Genomic DNA, 17,928 nt, shown 5'->3' with positions numbered 1-17,928 from the left:
TATATATATATATATATATATATATATATATACATATATATATGTATATAATTGTGTATTCTGATTTCATTTCTTTCTCTCTTTTATGTTATACTCTCTCTAGATATATATAAGTTTAACACTTTGCAAAACAAGGTCTGACTGATTGAAATAAGTACAGCCAAAAAAAAACTCCCAAAACCTGCAAGAATAGCAACCTCATCAATTCTCATATGATTTTAAAATGAGTTATGTAATGCTCAATATAAACAGCACATACAACACTTTGTTTACCTTAGAAGATCTGTATCAATCCATCCAAACTATTTAAATTAACCACTGGGTGTGGGTGCAAAATGGCACATCAATTTTATTAAGTTCTTACAAGATAATATTAATCTGTGTAATGCTCCAGAGAAGGATAATTTTTTCCCATTATTTCTCGGAACACTACATAGAGAAATTCAAGAAATTCCTGTCTTCTTGGGTGGGCTCCATGAAGAGCCATAAAAACACCCAACAACATGGAGCCCAAGTTACAAATATACTGATGTCTGGACTCCGCAGGGGGGAGCGCGACGGCCTCCTGGACTATGAAAGGGCGTTGATGTTCTGGGTGGATTCTGAGAAGAGGTCGAAGGCTGAGGGCACTCTGGCAAGTTGTTGCCACAGTGTGGCTTCTTTCCTTGACTTTCTCTCTCTGTCTCGAGATCTCCATGCCTTTTCGTCGTACCAGGGGGTTGATGCACTACAACAAGGTTTGGTGGCATGGAGAAAGCTGGCTGCCTCCCTGCAGAGGAAAACAAATTGCGTCAGACAGAGAGGGAAGAGAGAGGGTTACGTAAGTCATCTCTCCATAAAGAAAGTACATGTGATTATACCTTTTCTAATATGTAACACCTAATAACTTTGTAATTATTTATTTTCTATCAATAACATTCTTTTGTCAACTTTTTATCCCTATATTTAAATGTGTTGGGGGTTTCAATAGCCTTACCACACCATGTTGCATATTGAAAAAAACCACAAATAGGCTATGGGGCTTTGTAAGATGTCTCAGAGAGTAGCATCCCTGAACTAGTTTTTCACAGTTCTTAAAAATCGTGGTGGAGGCCTCACAGTCTAGAAACTGAGGTTAAAGTGTATCTATGCCCAAAAAATTATTTTTGATATGTGAAAGAGACACATTTCAGGAGTCCATTGCACCAACTTTCAGAGAAAATGGGTCATTAATTAGTGAAATAATGCATCTGAAAGTTTCTAAACACAATGGGTCTGGGAGGCAAGACTACAGCAAACCCTATTGTTGCACTGGGTTACGGAACCACAGCGGTTCCTGAATCTCCCAGACACAGTGTGTTTGGAAACATTGAGATGCATTATTTCAGTAATTAATGACCCATTTTCTCTGAAGGATGGTGCAATGGATTACTGAAATATGTTTCTTTCACATATCCAAAATAATTTGGCCCATCGAAAACCAAGGTCCAATAAATCCTCCTGACAGCTTGCTGTAAGAGTGAGATAATCCGGTCACCTCTGATATCGGGGACAAACCCAGATTAAAACTGGATTACTACACACCTAATGCTCTAATATAGACGGTATAGACATGGCATTAATCACAGCATGTGTGGAGGGATGGGTTAATGGTTATTCTTTATTTGCCCATTTCTGCCTAAGTTTTAGTCTTGAATATCTCCTATAATAGCTGTCAATGGCCATTTTAGGTATGATCATTGCATGATGAAATTTTGTTACATACCCACAGTGTTTCTACCTGATGCATTGACTTTAAACGCAACTAGGAAAATTTGACTACTAAATGGTTGAGCTGATGTGGGTCATTAAAACTACATTTTGAATATAATATTTTTCTTTGTTTAATTCATATATTTTCCAGTAACAAGCCTCCAAGACAATGATGTCAGGAACATCGACGAGAGGTTGGAGGAGTTCTATAACAGTCAACTCCTCCCTCTCGTCGATGCAACTGGACAAATTTCCAGCCATGAAGCAGCGCTGTTTCGGGGCTACTTTATGTTATCAATAGCCCTGCAAAATGGCACAAGGGCCTCGCAAGCCATGAACATGGTGGTGGATTGGGTCCTCCAGGCCCAGGAGGACCCTCACACCAACAGTCATGTAATCAAGGTAAAGTGAAATTTAAACATACATACATGCTTAATACATGCATAACACGTAATAAGTAGAAGGTTCTATTTTGTCCTGCTTCTGCATCAGGCACACCTCGTGTTTCTGTATTTTTCAAAACAGACCTTTGTCCTGTCATTTACAGACTCCCATAATCTAATCACATCATTATTCCATAACACACATTGGCACTGTCATCAGAGAAATTACAAACGGTCCATTACAAGAGTAGAATGGAACAAAGGACCGAAAACAATGCTTACGTGTGGTGGCAGGGACACCCTTGATGTCAACTGATTGGTTTTGATATTGGTGAAAAATTTTGCATGACACCTATGCAGTATAGCATTATGCTTCCCTTTGGAGTTCAGTGTGTGATTAATTGCACAAATTTCTGAGTATGAGGAGTACATTGCACTCTGTTTTACATGGAGTGAAACAGAGTGCAATGTATACCTCACAGTGTAGTAATTATTACCTGTTAGACTGTTTAAATGCCCTTTTGATATTACAACTCAAAAGACTATTTCCTCATGGATAATTTCACTTCAGGTCATCAACCACAAAACTTCCAACACCCATGGAGCAGCGAGAGTGTGCGTCCGTGATGTTGTCTACCGGAGGCTAATGTCGTACGTCCGGAACGTTCGCCCTCGCTCTCAAGGGTATTGAACAAGCATCCAGACGGCGTTTTTCACCGCAAAAACGCCCCACCTGACGAACTCCAGCTGCAATCACTCAATTAGAGCAATTCAGGATAAACTGGGGTTAAATTTAGGTACGTGTTTGCCTCACCCATTGATAGACAAGATAGATGGGTTGGACACATATTTTTTATTGACAAATTTATGCAATTGAGGAATTGCACGTCTTCCATTTGAAAAGTAATGAATACTTTTTCTTTTGTTTAATACTCAAGGTAAAAAAATCATCCCTACCCCCCCCCCCAAAAAAAAAGTAAACAAATTAAAAAAAAAAGGTTTAAAGATGATCTGGATCTCAAAACATCTGAAACCCTGACACATTGCGTTGGCTGCAGACTGCAGTGGTTAGGTGGCTACGTCTATCCTATAGTCTTGTACAAAATAAGAAGTGCAAAAAAAAAAAGGAAAAACATCATGGAAAAAAATTGCAACATTGCACATCATTTAATTATTTTCTTTAGTCTGTTACCATGCCATCTTATCCTGAGATAAAATTTCACAGTGCTACGCAAACAAAAAAATCACTCCACACAATACACAGCTTGACATTTTGAACCTTCAACCTTCATGCACATGGATAGTTGGCTAACAAGCCCCTTTCATCACATACGTAGTGTATGCTGGTCCTACAGTAGCTCTTCTATATTTCAGTCCTGCACCAGTACAGTTGATCCCCATTATAATGAAACACTTAATAGGATCATTAATTTTACATACATGTTATCTAAATTTTATTAAGTCATAATTATTAAATTTATCATTTTATACTGTAATTGATCACTTGTGAGACTTAGTTTTACCTCATGATAAAATTTGGGAAGAGTTCCTCATGTTCCCCCCCCCCCCCCACTAATTTGCACAAAATAATTACTATTTTTTTTTACTAATAATGAACTAAATAAAGGTTATGCCATTTATGGAAGACTTCCTTTTGAGACAGCCACCCATTAGGGTACGCGGGACCCCTGTGATTAGGGTTTAGTGTTAGGGTCAGTACTAGGGTTTAAAATAATATGAAAAAGGCTTTAGGTGGACGGTGGCTGTCGTAAAATTTTAATTTAAACAAATTGTAATAAGATCTTTGATATTTACCTTTAGTTTGTGACAGGGCTGTAAAGTTCAGAAATATCCTCCAATAATGCTGCGAACAAATTAGTGGGGGGGGGGGGGGGACATAAGGAACTTTTTCCTAAAATTTTGCTATAAGCAGTATTTTAGTGGGAGTGCATTATAAAAAGAATATCTGATCACGCACATGTATGTATTGTACTGTACATGTGAAAAGGCAATCACAGTCTTTGACTCCTTGGTTTATTGAGGTTCCTCTTCATGTCACTGTCACAATTTCTTGCTCAAAACTATTAAGTACATAATGTATTAAATTTTGGGAATAGTGCATGACAAAGAATAGTACATGACAAAGAATACATAGCAACTAATTGACAATTTACCCTACATCGACGTAAATAAGCACTAAATTAATCAGTGTTTTAGTAGTAGCCATGATAAAAAATCATGGGTGTACATACTCGAGCAGGATTCGAACCTACGACCTCCTGATCACCGGACAGGCGTCATCTCCACTAGACCACCGAGCTTTCGCCCGACAGCAAGTGTTGGTTCTAATCCGTATAGCATGCAGCGGGTACTGCTTTGTTATTCAAAAAAAGAATACATACCCGCACATTCTCAGTTTGAAGATCCTGGGTGGCTTCCAGTGGTGTTGTTTTTCGTCCGGATTTTGCTGACAGTTCAGCAAATTTTTATCATCACTACACACTAGATTCCGGCATAAAATAGAACCTTCTACAGAGAAAATAAAAGAGAGAGAGAGAGAGAGAGAGAAAAAAAAAAGAATCATCAGCAATAATCAATGATACAAAACGTGTATTGTACAGTATGTACATGTACCTGTGGGTGAGGCAGGGGAAATTTTGGTCATAATGCATTCACTGTAAATGGACATGTGGAAATTTATCATTTTTGGTTGCTAAATGAAGACAACACATATTGAATTGCACTGCTCTGTGACCGGGATGACTCACTGAACCCCAATCATCAAAGTCACAAATGCACCTTTGGAATTTTTGTGTACGTCAAAAGAAAACTGGAAGCTGTTTAAATGTTTACAGCCAGTTGGAACTCCATTTCTGAGACCTCTTTGATGGTACGTGTTAGACGTTCATTCACTTTAGCGGGATAGGTACATTATTTTTGGGTTGCTAACTTCATTCTACCATGGCCATGTATCAAAGCCAAGATATACCCGGAATAAAGCCTGAAGTTCTAGACCTACCTATAGCACTTTAGAAATAGATCTAGATCTGAGTATAGATCAGACTAAGTAAGTTAGACCAGGGAGGTGAGACCTCCCTGGTTAGACAAGCAACCAAAAAAAATATCCCGCTAAACTGATGAAGGATTGCCAGACCCAATTATTTTACCTGATTACTAAATGTAACGTTAGGCCTAAATACGATTTAAAATCTTCTAGGAGGCTGAAAAATTAAGTGAATACTCTAGGTCTATTAACTGTTAGAACAATAATGAATCAATAAGTTTGGACTTGAGGCATACTACTGCCTACCCCTAGGTCTAGGTTTTCTACTTACTGAAGTTGACACAGCTGGTTCCCTATTGTTGGTACAGGGACCCTCGCCATTTACCAGAGGTGCCGCTTGCAGTGCAGCTCTGCCCCCGCTCTTGCAGGGCAAGGGGCAGCAATCTCGCCCCGTCGATACCAGCACGAACCAGAGCATTTGCAGCCTGTGGGATCTACCACTTCAATGTCACTCATTGTCAGCAATAGACAAATCTGCGAATGATAATTATGTCCTCTAGATCCATCTGAGGCCATAGCCGTAGGCCCTTAGACGTGATATTCTTCTTCGTCGCAAAGATGAAAATCGTAACACAATTACAAATTGTCTATTTATTACGAGGGTCGAGTCGAAGATGTTACTACCTGTGCATATCTGTATCTCTCGGCCGGCGCAGGTACAGCTGTAGGTAGGACCGCCCGGCCGACCAGCCGACTGCATGTACAGCTAGCTAGTACAGTGTGTACATACAGTGGTATTGTTAGGTAGCTAGCTAACAACGTTAGAGCTCGAGCTAGCAAGTTGGAATCGATTGTGAAAAACTTTACGGCACTTGCGAAATGTATACGAGTCAATGAGCAGCTCACGCAAAACCGAACAATTACCGACGTGAATGTGAGTGGTGCACACACCCACATCCGAACTTGTGCCAAAGACTTGTCTCCGCTCGGCCTGCTAGGATGCTATGAGGGAACATTTCGCTGATCCTCAAAATACTTTTGACAAGACATATTCATGCTTGCGCGAATTGTGTTGCAGCATCAGCAAACAGATATATATCCCCATTGAAATCGACGACCGAGCGTCTTTAAACAATACAACTTTCCATCAGCATTGCATTTCTGGAGTGAAGGTTTGCTACCTAAAAGTAGGTCTATGAAATTAAAAGTTTTATTGATAAGATTATATGCCTCCTGTTCTTACCTGTCCTGGAACAGTCTGCTTGGTTTGCCTTGTATAATTTTGTTTGCTTATACTGGGTATATGCATTGTCTTCCAAATATATGGAATTTTTAGTACTGTTTTAATACTGATTATCCCCCCATGCAGGGAGAGAGTGAGTCGGTTATTGTATGTACTGGCAGACAGCTTCCAAGAAGTGTCCAGTATGTCTGCAGGCAATATAGCCGTGGCTGTTGGTCTCAAGCAGGTGGGGAAAAAATGCTTTTGAAACTCTTATGATCTTTGTGGCATATATGCTTTCCTTGAGACAATGATTGGCTGTATTTATATCAAATGATGAAAAGCAGAGGGGTTAAACTGGAGTTCATATATACACGTGTAGGATATGGACACTCACACAATTTTGTCATCTTCGACTTTGTTCTCAATATGATTGTATCGAGTTTATGCTGTGGTTGGGTTTTTTTTTTTTTCCAAGCATTTACTGTAAAACATTATTCAAGCTCAATGGTTCCATCAATATTTGATAGTACTGTAAAAGTGGATATTTTCGCACGACTAATTTTTCGCGCTTGGCCGGATAAGAAGAGTTTTGCGTGTTTTTAATTCAGCGGAATCAAGACATCATGCACAGAAACGTATGGCAAGCAAAAATATTTGTGTGCTTTTATTTTCGCGCTAGTTTCTGATTGCGCGAAATACGCGAAAATTTCAACACCGCGAAAATTTCCACTTTTACAGTAGCAGTTTTCAGATACAGGATGTTTATGCTAAAGGAGATGCCTTGCAGGAGTGTTTCTTTAGAAAGGTTCCAAGCAACCTTATTCAAAGAGGAAAGGGATCAGCAGCAGAAGTAGTAAAACATCTTTCATTGTGTGGCCAACACATGAAGATCAGAGAAATGTTTTATCAGTTGAGACCTTGAAGGTCTATCTCACTGCAGAAAATCTGTTCAAGTTAAATGTTCATCTGCTTTACAAATTGTCATGTATTAAGCATTTTCTTTGTGTGTGTATGATGGTGATTATTTGTAATTTTTATACTAATGGTGTTTTTTGTTTTGTTTTTTTTTTAGTTTCTTTTAGGGTTATCACTACAGTGGACTCCCATTATAACAAAGTCCTTGGGACCGGCAGTTTTCTTTCATTATAACGAAATTTCATTATAACCGAACAAATAAACAATAAAAAACATAGAGCCGATAATGTTGCGGTCTCCATTTTTATTTCGGTGTAACTGGAATTTTGTTATAACCGTGTTCATTATAACGGGAGTGCACTGTGATAGTAAATATTGCTGTTGTCGTTCTTTTCCTCATGACATAAGACTGTAACAGGAGACACACTGGTTGCATCCAAAGCCTCTTACAACACTGCCCGAAAGAGCCTCAGACAGCAGCAGCAGGAGTCCCAGTCCAAGGAGAGGGTGGGGTGGGATGTTGGTGGTGAGGATGGAGATGAGGATGAGACTTCTCGTCTACCTCTCCTGGAGGCGGTCAACATCCCTGATCCTGTCTTCTTCTGTACCATTGAGCCCCCATCCCAGGCCTACCAAGCGGGTTAGGGGATTTCCCACTTATACTGCATGCATTCACATTGCACATTTGTCTCTGTGCTGAATTGGTGGTGTACCTTAGTTGTACTGTAAATGTGCACCTAGGTAACAAATTATGCTGGTGTAGTTTGTTGTGGTACACTCCCATAACAAATTAGCTGCATCTGGTTGCAACATGGGTGCTGTATGTAGACAGGCAGCCTTGTGTATATGTCTTGATACAGCTTTACTGCAAAAAGTTCAAAAGGTCAAACACACTGCTTTTTATATTTCATTATTTTCTTTATCAGGCATACAACACCCCCATGTGTTGAGAGGCAATGATTCATGCATTAACGGAAAGCATGCTTTTAAAAGTGTGGGACAATCTTTCTGCAGTATGAATGTGCTATCATCACAGGACTGCATCTGAATTGTTTTGAGAGAGCAAAAGCAATATGAATGCGTTTGTTTTGATACCGCTCTCTGGTATTACACCCAGACATTGTCTCAGTGCAACACTGGTATGAAATTTTTAGGCAATGTGAATGTGGTCGAAGAGTGACCAGTCATAGTCATTGTTTCTCATAAAGGAATGTTCCACTTCGTGCAAGCAGTTACTACCATTTTAATAGGGCCAGCTCTGCATATTTCATCATCAGTCATACATTGTATGATCCATTTTGTGAAGATGACTACCATTACACATTATGAGTTTCTGTCACTTTCACAGTATATCTTATCACAATCATAGATACTGTAAGATGGTTTTTTATTGAAATCACATGCATGGTACGCAAAGGTTAAAGGCACTCAATCGTGGCGAGTGGTTTGTGTGGCAAGGAGACGAACGCAACATGCTGCCTCCCCCATTCTGTATCAAATGTAGTGACCCCGAATGAGAATAGCGCTGGCTCAATGGGTCAGCGAACAACACGCTAACCTACAAGAGCTCTATGCTACAAATCTCCTAACCCAAAATGGCTGTCCGAGTGAGCCACGAGAGCTTCCGAATGGACACACGCTCTCAGTGCGCATGTGCATGAAGAGAGGCCAAAAGAGCCACGCGTCTTCTGGCCTCTCTCCTCCAATCACCGCAGCTCACGGTGACAATGTTTGTGTATGATGCGTACACACACACGCACACACACACACACACACACACACGTGTCTCAGTGGCAGCATTGTCCCACACGTTTATGGATATAGCACCGAGTCTGGCATTGCGCAATTGCATGCACAAACTTTGGTCGATCGGAGTTTACGTACCATAAGGGATGGCAATCGGCTGCCTTTAAACTGTGTGTGAGTGACATGCATGTAGGTCATCAAAAAGACACAAAGGGAGAGAAACTGCACAGTGATAGGAAATGGCCTTGTTTGAGTGAGCTATCACCTTGGGTGCGTTCAAACGCTGTAAAGCGAACCAAAGCGAACTGAACTAAAGCGTACCGTACCAAACTGTGCCAGTTTTGGAGCGTTCTAGCGCTCTGTGGAGATAGCGTACCTCATGAGTTATTTTTAGAAAAGGTCACACATCTTTGTAGCAAGAATGTCATCCACCTGGCGCTTGAACAACTTACAGCTGTCCCGAACAAAGAGAATGATGTCTTTCCATTGTGACGTATGCGCATGATATGCGCATGCTTTACAACGAACTTTTGGTACGCTTTGGTACGCTTTTGGAGCACATCGGGAGGTGGTCCACTTTTAGCTTGGTACAGTATGGTACGGTACACTTCAGAGGCGTTCGAACGCTCCTCTGGCGCGGGTACGGTACGGTACAGTTCGCTTTAAGAGAGCATTCGAACGCACCCAAAGACTTGACAGATTTATATCAACCATACCATACAATGTTCTGTACAGATCTTGAAGCTGCTTTGGAGTGCTTGCAGAGAGAAGATCCCAGCTTGCAAGTCAAGATGGATGAGGACACGGGCCAGGTATGGCATATTATCATCCGCTATTTTATTCTTTTGTTAGGAAATACCTTTGTTTAGTGTACCATAGAACAGTAATATGAGGGATTGACTGTCCCAGTGTATGTGGTATCTCAGTGTTAGTATAAAACAAACCGACATAAAATCATTAATTTCGAAAAAGCCTACATGTACATGTTCTTTATCAACTTACAGCAGGCAAAGTTTATAGGTAAACATATTCTGAAGGTGTGCATCTGAAATGATTGCGAGCCAGATGTGAGTTCATGGAACTTGTTTTATGATTGTCATGTCAAAAAAACAAGAAAAAAAAATTGTCTGGATATAATTTTTGTGAATTGAGTTCACCTGTGCCTGATATAAGACAATTATTTCCCTCATTTGGGCAAGTCGAATGCAAGCATAGTGTACATAATTCATATCAATGATTCCCCCAAGCTGTAGGATGCCTTAGAACTGATATTGAACACCTTGAAATTGCACTCTGCCATGAATAAAACTATGCTAGTTTTTGCACACAGTTAAGGGGAGTAGCAGTGTTTACTAGTATATCAGGGCAAAGTATTTCATTAATGAGATATCTTGAGTAGCTTGCCATCACTTAAGAGTTCAAGTCAAACTTGCAAGGCATGGAATATGCATTAAATTGCATTTCATGTTGAGGAAACATTGGAAAATTTAAATAATGAAAGGATAAAAAAAAACCTTCCACTTTTTCTGTCAATAATAATGAGATGCTTAGATGATGCTAAACTACACCAATATCTTTGGAAATCTTTAAGAAAATGTAGTCAGTGTGTCTGTTGCTACTCAGTATGCTGATATCATCATATTCTCAATGAATTTGGGAGAAAAAGAACATGTTATCCCTGGGGTGACAAGACCTTGCGTTTAAAAAAAAAGAAAATGAATTTTTAGCAGGGCAAAAAAAAAAAGAAAGTCTGCAACATCTTACGCAAAAAAAAAAATAAATAAAAAATAAATGTTGACATCAAATAGTGTAGAAACATTGCTTTGGATTATATTGATAAAACTAGAAAATTGGTATTTTTTATTTTCAAAATTGATTTAGGAGGTTTTTGAATATAATATGCTTATTGAGATATGAGGTCTTTTCACCCCAGGGAGGATTTATATGTAGTAAAATTTACACTTGTAACCAACTAAATTTACTCCCAATTTTCCCACCCATGTGATGCTTCCACCAGTTAATTCTGTCTGGAATGGGGGAGCTGCACCTAGACATCATCCAGGACAGGATACGCAAGGAATACAAGATTGACGTGGAGCTGGGTCCCCTGCAGATCAGCTACAGGGAGACAAGCACCGCCTCAGGGTCTGGATCTGGTAGGATTCAGTATCATTCTGCTACCCTCTACCCCTACCCGCTACCCCTACCCCTACCCCCGTGCATGTGATTTACAAGTGCCACATGTACCTCGCTCTGTGCTTGTCTTTGGGACAATACAAGCTCAAAATGGCTTCATATGCTTACTGAATAATCTCTAATTCAAAAAGATCATGTGACCTTGCACGAAGATCCTACAGAAGGTTTCGAAACTACAGAACGATAGTAATGTGCAAGATGTGTATGGTACAATCTTTAAAAGAAGTTTCTAGGTTATGTGTACTACAAAATAGTATCCATGCATCAGAATGTATTTTCCATACAGTCACTGTAGTGATAACAAGTATGCATTGCTGCAGAGTAGAGAATTCCTGTGTGTGACATCCACTATTCCTGCTTAAATGGACAGCTTCACTGGACAAGGTCCTGGGCAGCAAGCGTCACCAGGCAACAGTGACCGTCTCTATCCAGCCCATGGATGACCATAACGTTCCCTTTCAGGTGCGAGTGGTCAATGAGGAAGGGGGAGCGAAGAAGATGCTGGACGAGATTGAGCAAGCGGCCAGTGAAGGGGTAGTGGCTGCGTGCAGACAGGGTAGGATATAGTGACCTTATTACGAGCAGTAAGTCAGTGGAGTTTATATGAAAATCTGATAACACATGTGCAGCTAACCAAGTACAGTCCTTTGTACTTCATTTAGGTGGTAAGCACTAGCATATAGAGCAGCACACTTCCTTATGCAGAATCATTACTGTAAAACCAAACATTTTTGTGTGTGTGCCCGAAACTTTTGAGAGTTTCTTGTGGAGCCAATATTTGTGGAAGTAAAATGAATGAGATGGTGTTTGTCTACACAATGTATTGACTGCCAGAGGCAATTTGTGAAAGTTCTATGCTGCGAATGTTTCTTGTTTTACAGTACATGAGATCCATCAGCATTATATTGCATGCATTTTCCTTTTGAGTTGATTTTCTTTGTTGCATCCTGATATAGATTGTAATTGTTGTTATTTTACAGGTCCAGTCATCGGTTTCCCCGTTCTAGGCATCTGTGTGACGATCGAGAGTCTGTCTGTCGCGCCTGGCACATCTTTGGCAATGGTGGCAGCATGCACTTCTCAAGCAGTCCACAATGCATTGCTTCAGGCTGGCGGCTCTGTCCTTGAGCCGGTCATGAATGTGGAGGTTTGTTACCTTTCCAAAGTCATTTCTAAAGCTGTCTTTTCATACATCAATTGGTTGATGTTCCAGGAGGCATTGTATTCAAAAGTTGTCAGTCAAGGTTGTCTTCTGGTTGTCTGTCTGTCTGACTGTCATTCTCTCCATGCTTAGAAATCTCATATTCGGCCTTGAGATGGCAAAACCATGTATCTACATCCAACATCATTTCCAGTACCAATCAAGCTTGAAGTTTCGCAAACCTACAGTTCTTTTTCTGTTTTTGTTCGACACTTCATATCTTACCCTAGAAGGACAAACAGAATCAGTAATACAGTGCATGCAAATTGATTTCACTAGACCTTTTATTTTTAGAATAATTTGCATTTAATCAAAACATACATTGTTTTGCCATCTCAACATAACCACTCTATTGCCATTGATACGGCAAAACAATGTACATAAGTCTTGATCGCTTGCGCGCTTATTATGTATTACAATGTCAATATGTGCACGCTTCTGCAGCCGCGAGTGGCACGCAACCTATTACTGCGTAAACATGTAGATGGCAAAACAATACATCGCATGTAGATACGTTGTTTTGCCAAGTCCATGCCCGACGTGTGTTGAGCAGGGGTAAGAGTATCGTCGCTTACATTGCTTTGCCAAGTTGAACAAACTTTGAACAATTCCCACTGGGAGGGAGCGTCATATCTCAGTGACAGAATGGGTTCTGATTTCAAGATTTGGTCGAGAGGTAGATTGTACTAAAATAAGCTGAAATATGTGACTAAGTAAATTTTCATGAATTTTCGAACTTGCATTGTTTTTGCCATCTCGAGGCCGTATTGCCATACTGCATTCCTTTTCGCAAATATTTGGGCACAGACAGAACTTTTCCATTGAGGAGGACATGAAAAATGTATTACACTTTTTTATACCAAGAACAGATCTGAAAAGGGGTTCTTTAGAGAGAAAAGTGAAAATGGGGAACTTTTGTGCACCAACTGAATTGAGAGCTGCTGATCACCTAGATCACACAGAGGTGATATACCTTACCAGTCACAACTTTTAGGTACTGTAATAACTGTGTTGTGTGCCTGTCATTTTTCCCCCCAAGTTTTCTGTGCTCTACTTCTCTGATATTTCTGTTGTCATACAAAGCACTACTATATCAAGATGGTTTATCCCTTAAAAGTAACAATGTAAAGATTTATACAGTCAAACCTGCCTTAAGTGGCTACCCAAGGGAAATGACAAAAGTGGCCGCTATAGACAGGTCAATGGCCATTTTGAATTTCAACACTTGCATTGTATAATAGCATAAAATACTGCATTTTATTAAAAAACAAACAAACAAACAAACAGCAAATAAGTTTATTTGAGCAGCTATTATAAAGTTTTTTTTTTTTTTTTTTTTTTTTTTACAATTTATTTCATTTTAAATTTTCCTATAGCCCACTTCTGTTCTTTTGATAAGACTCGGTAAGAATTCATGCAATGAACGTAAAAGCTAAAATCTTTATGGCTGATTTAACTGTTCAGCTAAAGATTTTGGGGCTGCTTTATATGTAGTTAGATATTCACCATGGGTTACAAAATGAGTGGCCATGTCAGGCAGGTGACCCCTATATAAAGGGTCTATGATACAGTAATTTTGTGCGAGGGATTTTTCAGTGGCCGCTATAAGCAGGTGGCCACTAATACAGGTCTGACTATAATTTCAGCTTTGTCTCTGAAAGGTGTGTGACTTCAAGCTAAAACATAGTTTTCAGAATGGTCCGCAATATATCTTCCACCATTTGGACTTTGCTTGCTCTATATCACAAGGGTCTACCAAGAAACTTGCCTGGCTATGTCTGGCATATGTCAGGATAATGATTTGTTTTGGAGTATTTTGAGATCAAAAGAGTAAAATAATTTTGATCTTATGCAATTGACTTTTATTCCTGAAGGGCCCTCCCCATTCAGTAGTGGGTAGGTAGAATGTAACTCGATGAGCTATTGTGCCCTAGCAACAATATATCCCTACAAGCTGCATGTGATTCACTCTTGCGTGGGAGATTGGCGGATACTGCTGTGGCCTGATTTGTTGATTATTGATAATTGACTCTAAAAAATTATGTAGCAACCACGATTTGACATGCTCTGAGACAGTAGTACTTCCATTGAACCTTTTTGTCATATTTCATATTTTTGTCATTTCCCAACTTGAATGATATTATGTTGTTCTTTTACGTATTTCTTATACATATATGTTTACATTTTTAGAGCAAATTTTGGTAATTTGCAGGCATATAAGAACTATGCTTTCACTTTAACCCATGAGGACGAGTCCCGAGTCTACTCGGGCAAGCGTCTATGAGAAATGCGTGTTGTAGCAAAATCAGACCGTTCTCAATGGGTTAAAAATGTTTCAGATCACCACAGATGAAGAGAGACTTCACGCGGTCCTAGGTGACATGGCAAGGAGAAGAGGTCATGTCCTGGATGTGGAGAACAGGATGGACAGCAGGGTTGTCATAGCAACCACTCCCTTGGCAGAAATGATGGTTAGTACCAGATGATTATTGGTCTTGTGGACATATGGCATTGTAGCAGGATTAAAACAGGGATTAAAACTCAAAAACGTCAATGAAATTGATAAGGGAGTGTCTACACTGCCCTTTACTGGGTATTGTGTTTATGCTAGGTGATTGGTTTCCATGTCAACAGGTCTTTTTTTTTGTCTGTCTCTTTTTTTTATTTAGAATGTGAAGCTTTGCATTCAATATCTGATATTATGAGAGGGCATAGATTCTGCAAAGGAAACCAGAGATCTAGCTACATTACATTAAAAAACAATTTGATTGACTTTATGAAAGGACAAATTAAGTGGCAAGCAGAGCTGAGCAAGGAAGAGATGAGTTGGTGATGGAGATCGCTGTTTGATCCCTCTCTTTTTTATTTTGTTCCATTGCATCACAAGGTTAGGAGATTGATTTTTGTGACATCTCTGGTAGACTCAGGCTGCTCTGCTTTGCTGGAGGTGTTGGCTCTTAAGAACACTGCAGCATTATTGTGAGGACTATGTTTATTTCATGGTCACATTATGAAAGGGAGTCTCTGGTAATGTACATGTTTATTGTTGTGGCTTAAGTGTTGGTCTTAAAACATTCACAGCAGTCTCCCATCAACAGCTTTATGTCCTTTCGCAAGAGGAAAAAAAAATCACTTCTCTTTGTAACCTTTGTTCCATTTTCTGTGTTTCTTCATGTGGACTTGCGTGTGTCCATGCAGTGTCTTTTGTTAATCATGTCAGTAACATGGAAACATGCAAGTTATGCTCAGTCTAGGGGAAGATGCATTCCAATGTCTTTTGTAAAACATAATAGAACTTCAGCAATGACTGACAAATGATGTCACTGACAGAACCTTGGTGTGGAAGTTTTTTTGTGGGCATATTCCAGTAATCTGAAGAAAAGTAGTGGAAAAATTGCTATAAAAGATATGAAATGTATGTAGAAATTTGTTTCACTTCAATGATTCGACATGCATTTTCATTGTATAGTTCCTTTAAGATAGATACTAAAGATGTGATTTGCTGCTTGCTATTTTGCCTCACACTCTCCCATCCATGCTAGGGCTACTCCACAACGCTGCGGTCACTCACATCTGGCACCGCGTCATGCTCCCTGGAATTCTCGTCCTATGCCAAGATGTCACAGGCAGAGCAAGAAGTGGTGGTGAAGAAACTGACCGGCATCTTATGATGACACGAGTGGCTTTCAGTAGACGAGCGATTTGACTTAACCCACCTACTGGCTAGGGAACCAGGGTTTATGGAGATCTCAAAATCTGGTAGAGGATTGGTTAAATGTCCAATCCTTGGTTGCAGGTGCCAAAAGTCACACACAGGTGCCTAACCTCACGATAGAGAAGTTAATGCATTTAAACATCACTTGTGCTTCCCTTTTCGTTTTCTCAGCAGTGGGCTTGTCACATCAGAGAGAGACAATTCTCGTGGAGGGACAGTGGAATTTTCATGAGAACAGATCCGAGTAAAGGAAGTTGAATATAATGTGGTGTAGTAGTACAGTATTCATCGCATAATCGGGACAGGTTGGGAGTAGCAAACACAGCCCCTTTAAGCGAGGTGCCCGATTTCGCGATGAGTACTCACCATACACTAACGGCATACGACATGTGTAGTGCACACACACACACACACACACACATTCATACTGACGTACTGTACATGTACATGAATACACAACACCCTACCCCTTGGCGCGACCCTCCAGCTCTCCCTGCATTCTCGCAATGATGTAGAGTAATCGCAACCGGGTTCGATTCTTCTGTCAAACACGCGTGTACACGTAATCAATGTCAGCTCATAGTCTAGACTCATAAAACGTTACGTATTCGCACATACATTGAACCCTTCTCATCTTTCACCCTCTCCCTCCCACTCTCTCCCCCATTTCACTGAATACGTAACTGTTCATAGCCCTCATTTCAATCACGTAACTTTTGCCCAGTCACAACTGAGGAAGACTGTGACGTACACACAGATCACAGTGTACAGCTGTATTGAAAGTTGAAACCAAAGACAGTAGATAACAAGATACGAAGGCGCGCGATAACAATGGACTTTGCCCTCAGAGTGTATGACTGAGATTAAACAACGCACACAGCCTGGGCTGTATGAGCGAGGCATGTTTTTTATTGGATGTGAGTCGAGTAGGAATTGCAAGCGAGCACATGGCTTTGCTTATGTAGGGGAGAAGAATGTTCGCGAAGGCATGTGCTTTGCAATGGCATGGATACTTATACACGGCGCTTTCGTGGCTATGCATGTACATGTACTGGATGGACGAAGGTCAAAACACACCAATCCAAAGCTTGCTTTGTAAGTTTGTTGTAAACGACAACTGATACGGAATCTTTGAAATATTGTTGTGGTATTTTGGTAGATTTTTTGTGTAAAATATTAACAAAATCAAAGATCGCTTGAAGAAAAATTGTCCCGTTTATGAGAGGTCCCCGCCCGATTATCCAGTGAAAATAACGTGCGTTGGAAATGTTTCTGGGAAGCGTATATCATTTAAGCGAGGATCCCGATTATCAGATGCCCGATTATGCGATGAATACTGTACATGAATTATGTGGAGTTTGAAACTTGATGAACACACTTTGTACGTCTGCTGCACTAAAGGGCTTCTCTTGCCATGTATGGACAACAGATTTGTTGATGGTCAACAGAGAAAAGAGGGACTGTGTGACTGCAATGTAAAGAGGGAATTTCAGTGTGAGAGAGAGTCATAGGGCAGAAATGTCCTTGAATGGGCTTCCCCCTCTCTCTCTCTTTGAAGGAATGGGATTAGTTCCCTCAGCCAATCATTACAAAAGTCCAAAAGAAAAATAACCAACATATTTTGTGTTCATGTGTCACTGGGATTATCAACTCATACAGTAAAAGTGCTGCAACATTCCATGATCATGATGTAACCGCAACGTACTGATGAGACCCTGATATCTCAAAATAAGTGGAAGATGCCTCAAGCATTTAAGAGGAAAATTACCAGACAGGTGGATATCGCTTTTTGGCAATTCCTCCCAAGTCAAC

General features: G+C 40.1%; 1 protein-coding gene across 1 annotated transcript in view; it reads left to right on the top strand.

Moving 5' to 3' along the window:
* LOC139712483 (ribosome-releasing factor 2, mitochondrial-like) overlaps nucleotides 1-16,072 on the top strand; it is a 40,832-nt gene extending 24,760 nt beyond the window's left edge. The window contains exons 11-19 of the mRNA XM_071624298.1: nucleotides 6,488-6,587; nucleotides 7,667-7,734; nucleotides 7,813-7,898; nucleotides 9,740-9,816; nucleotides 11,022-11,160; nucleotides 11,571-11,756; nucleotides 12,181-12,347; nucleotides 14,741-14,872; nucleotides 15,944-16,072. Of these exons, the coding sequence (XP_071480399.1) occupies nucleotides 6,488-6,587; nucleotides 7,667-7,734; nucleotides 7,813-7,898; nucleotides 9,740-9,816; nucleotides 11,022-11,160; nucleotides 11,571-11,756; nucleotides 12,181-12,347; nucleotides 14,741-14,872; nucleotides 15,944-16,072 (1,084 nt within the window). The remainder of the gene's footprint in view (nucleotides 1-6,487; nucleotides 6,588-7,666; nucleotides 7,735-7,812; nucleotides 7,899-9,739; nucleotides 9,817-11,021; nucleotides 11,161-11,570; nucleotides 11,757-12,180; nucleotides 12,348-14,740; nucleotides 14,873-15,943) is intronic.
* Nucleotides 16,073-17,928: the final 1,856 nt, after the last annotated feature.

This window comes from Diadema antillarum, unplaced genomic scaffold, assembly GCF_040938485.1.
Source record: "Diadema antillarum isolate AM-2024a unplaced genomic scaffold, OU_Dant_1.0 seq00001811_RagTag, whole genome shotgun sequence".
Lineage (NCBI taxonomy): Eukaryota > Metazoa > Echinodermata > Echinoidea > Diadematoida > Diadematidae > Diadema > Diadema antillarum.
The sequence above is the reverse complement of the archived record's forward strand: the minus strand, read 5'-3'. Positions and strand labels throughout refer to the sequence as shown.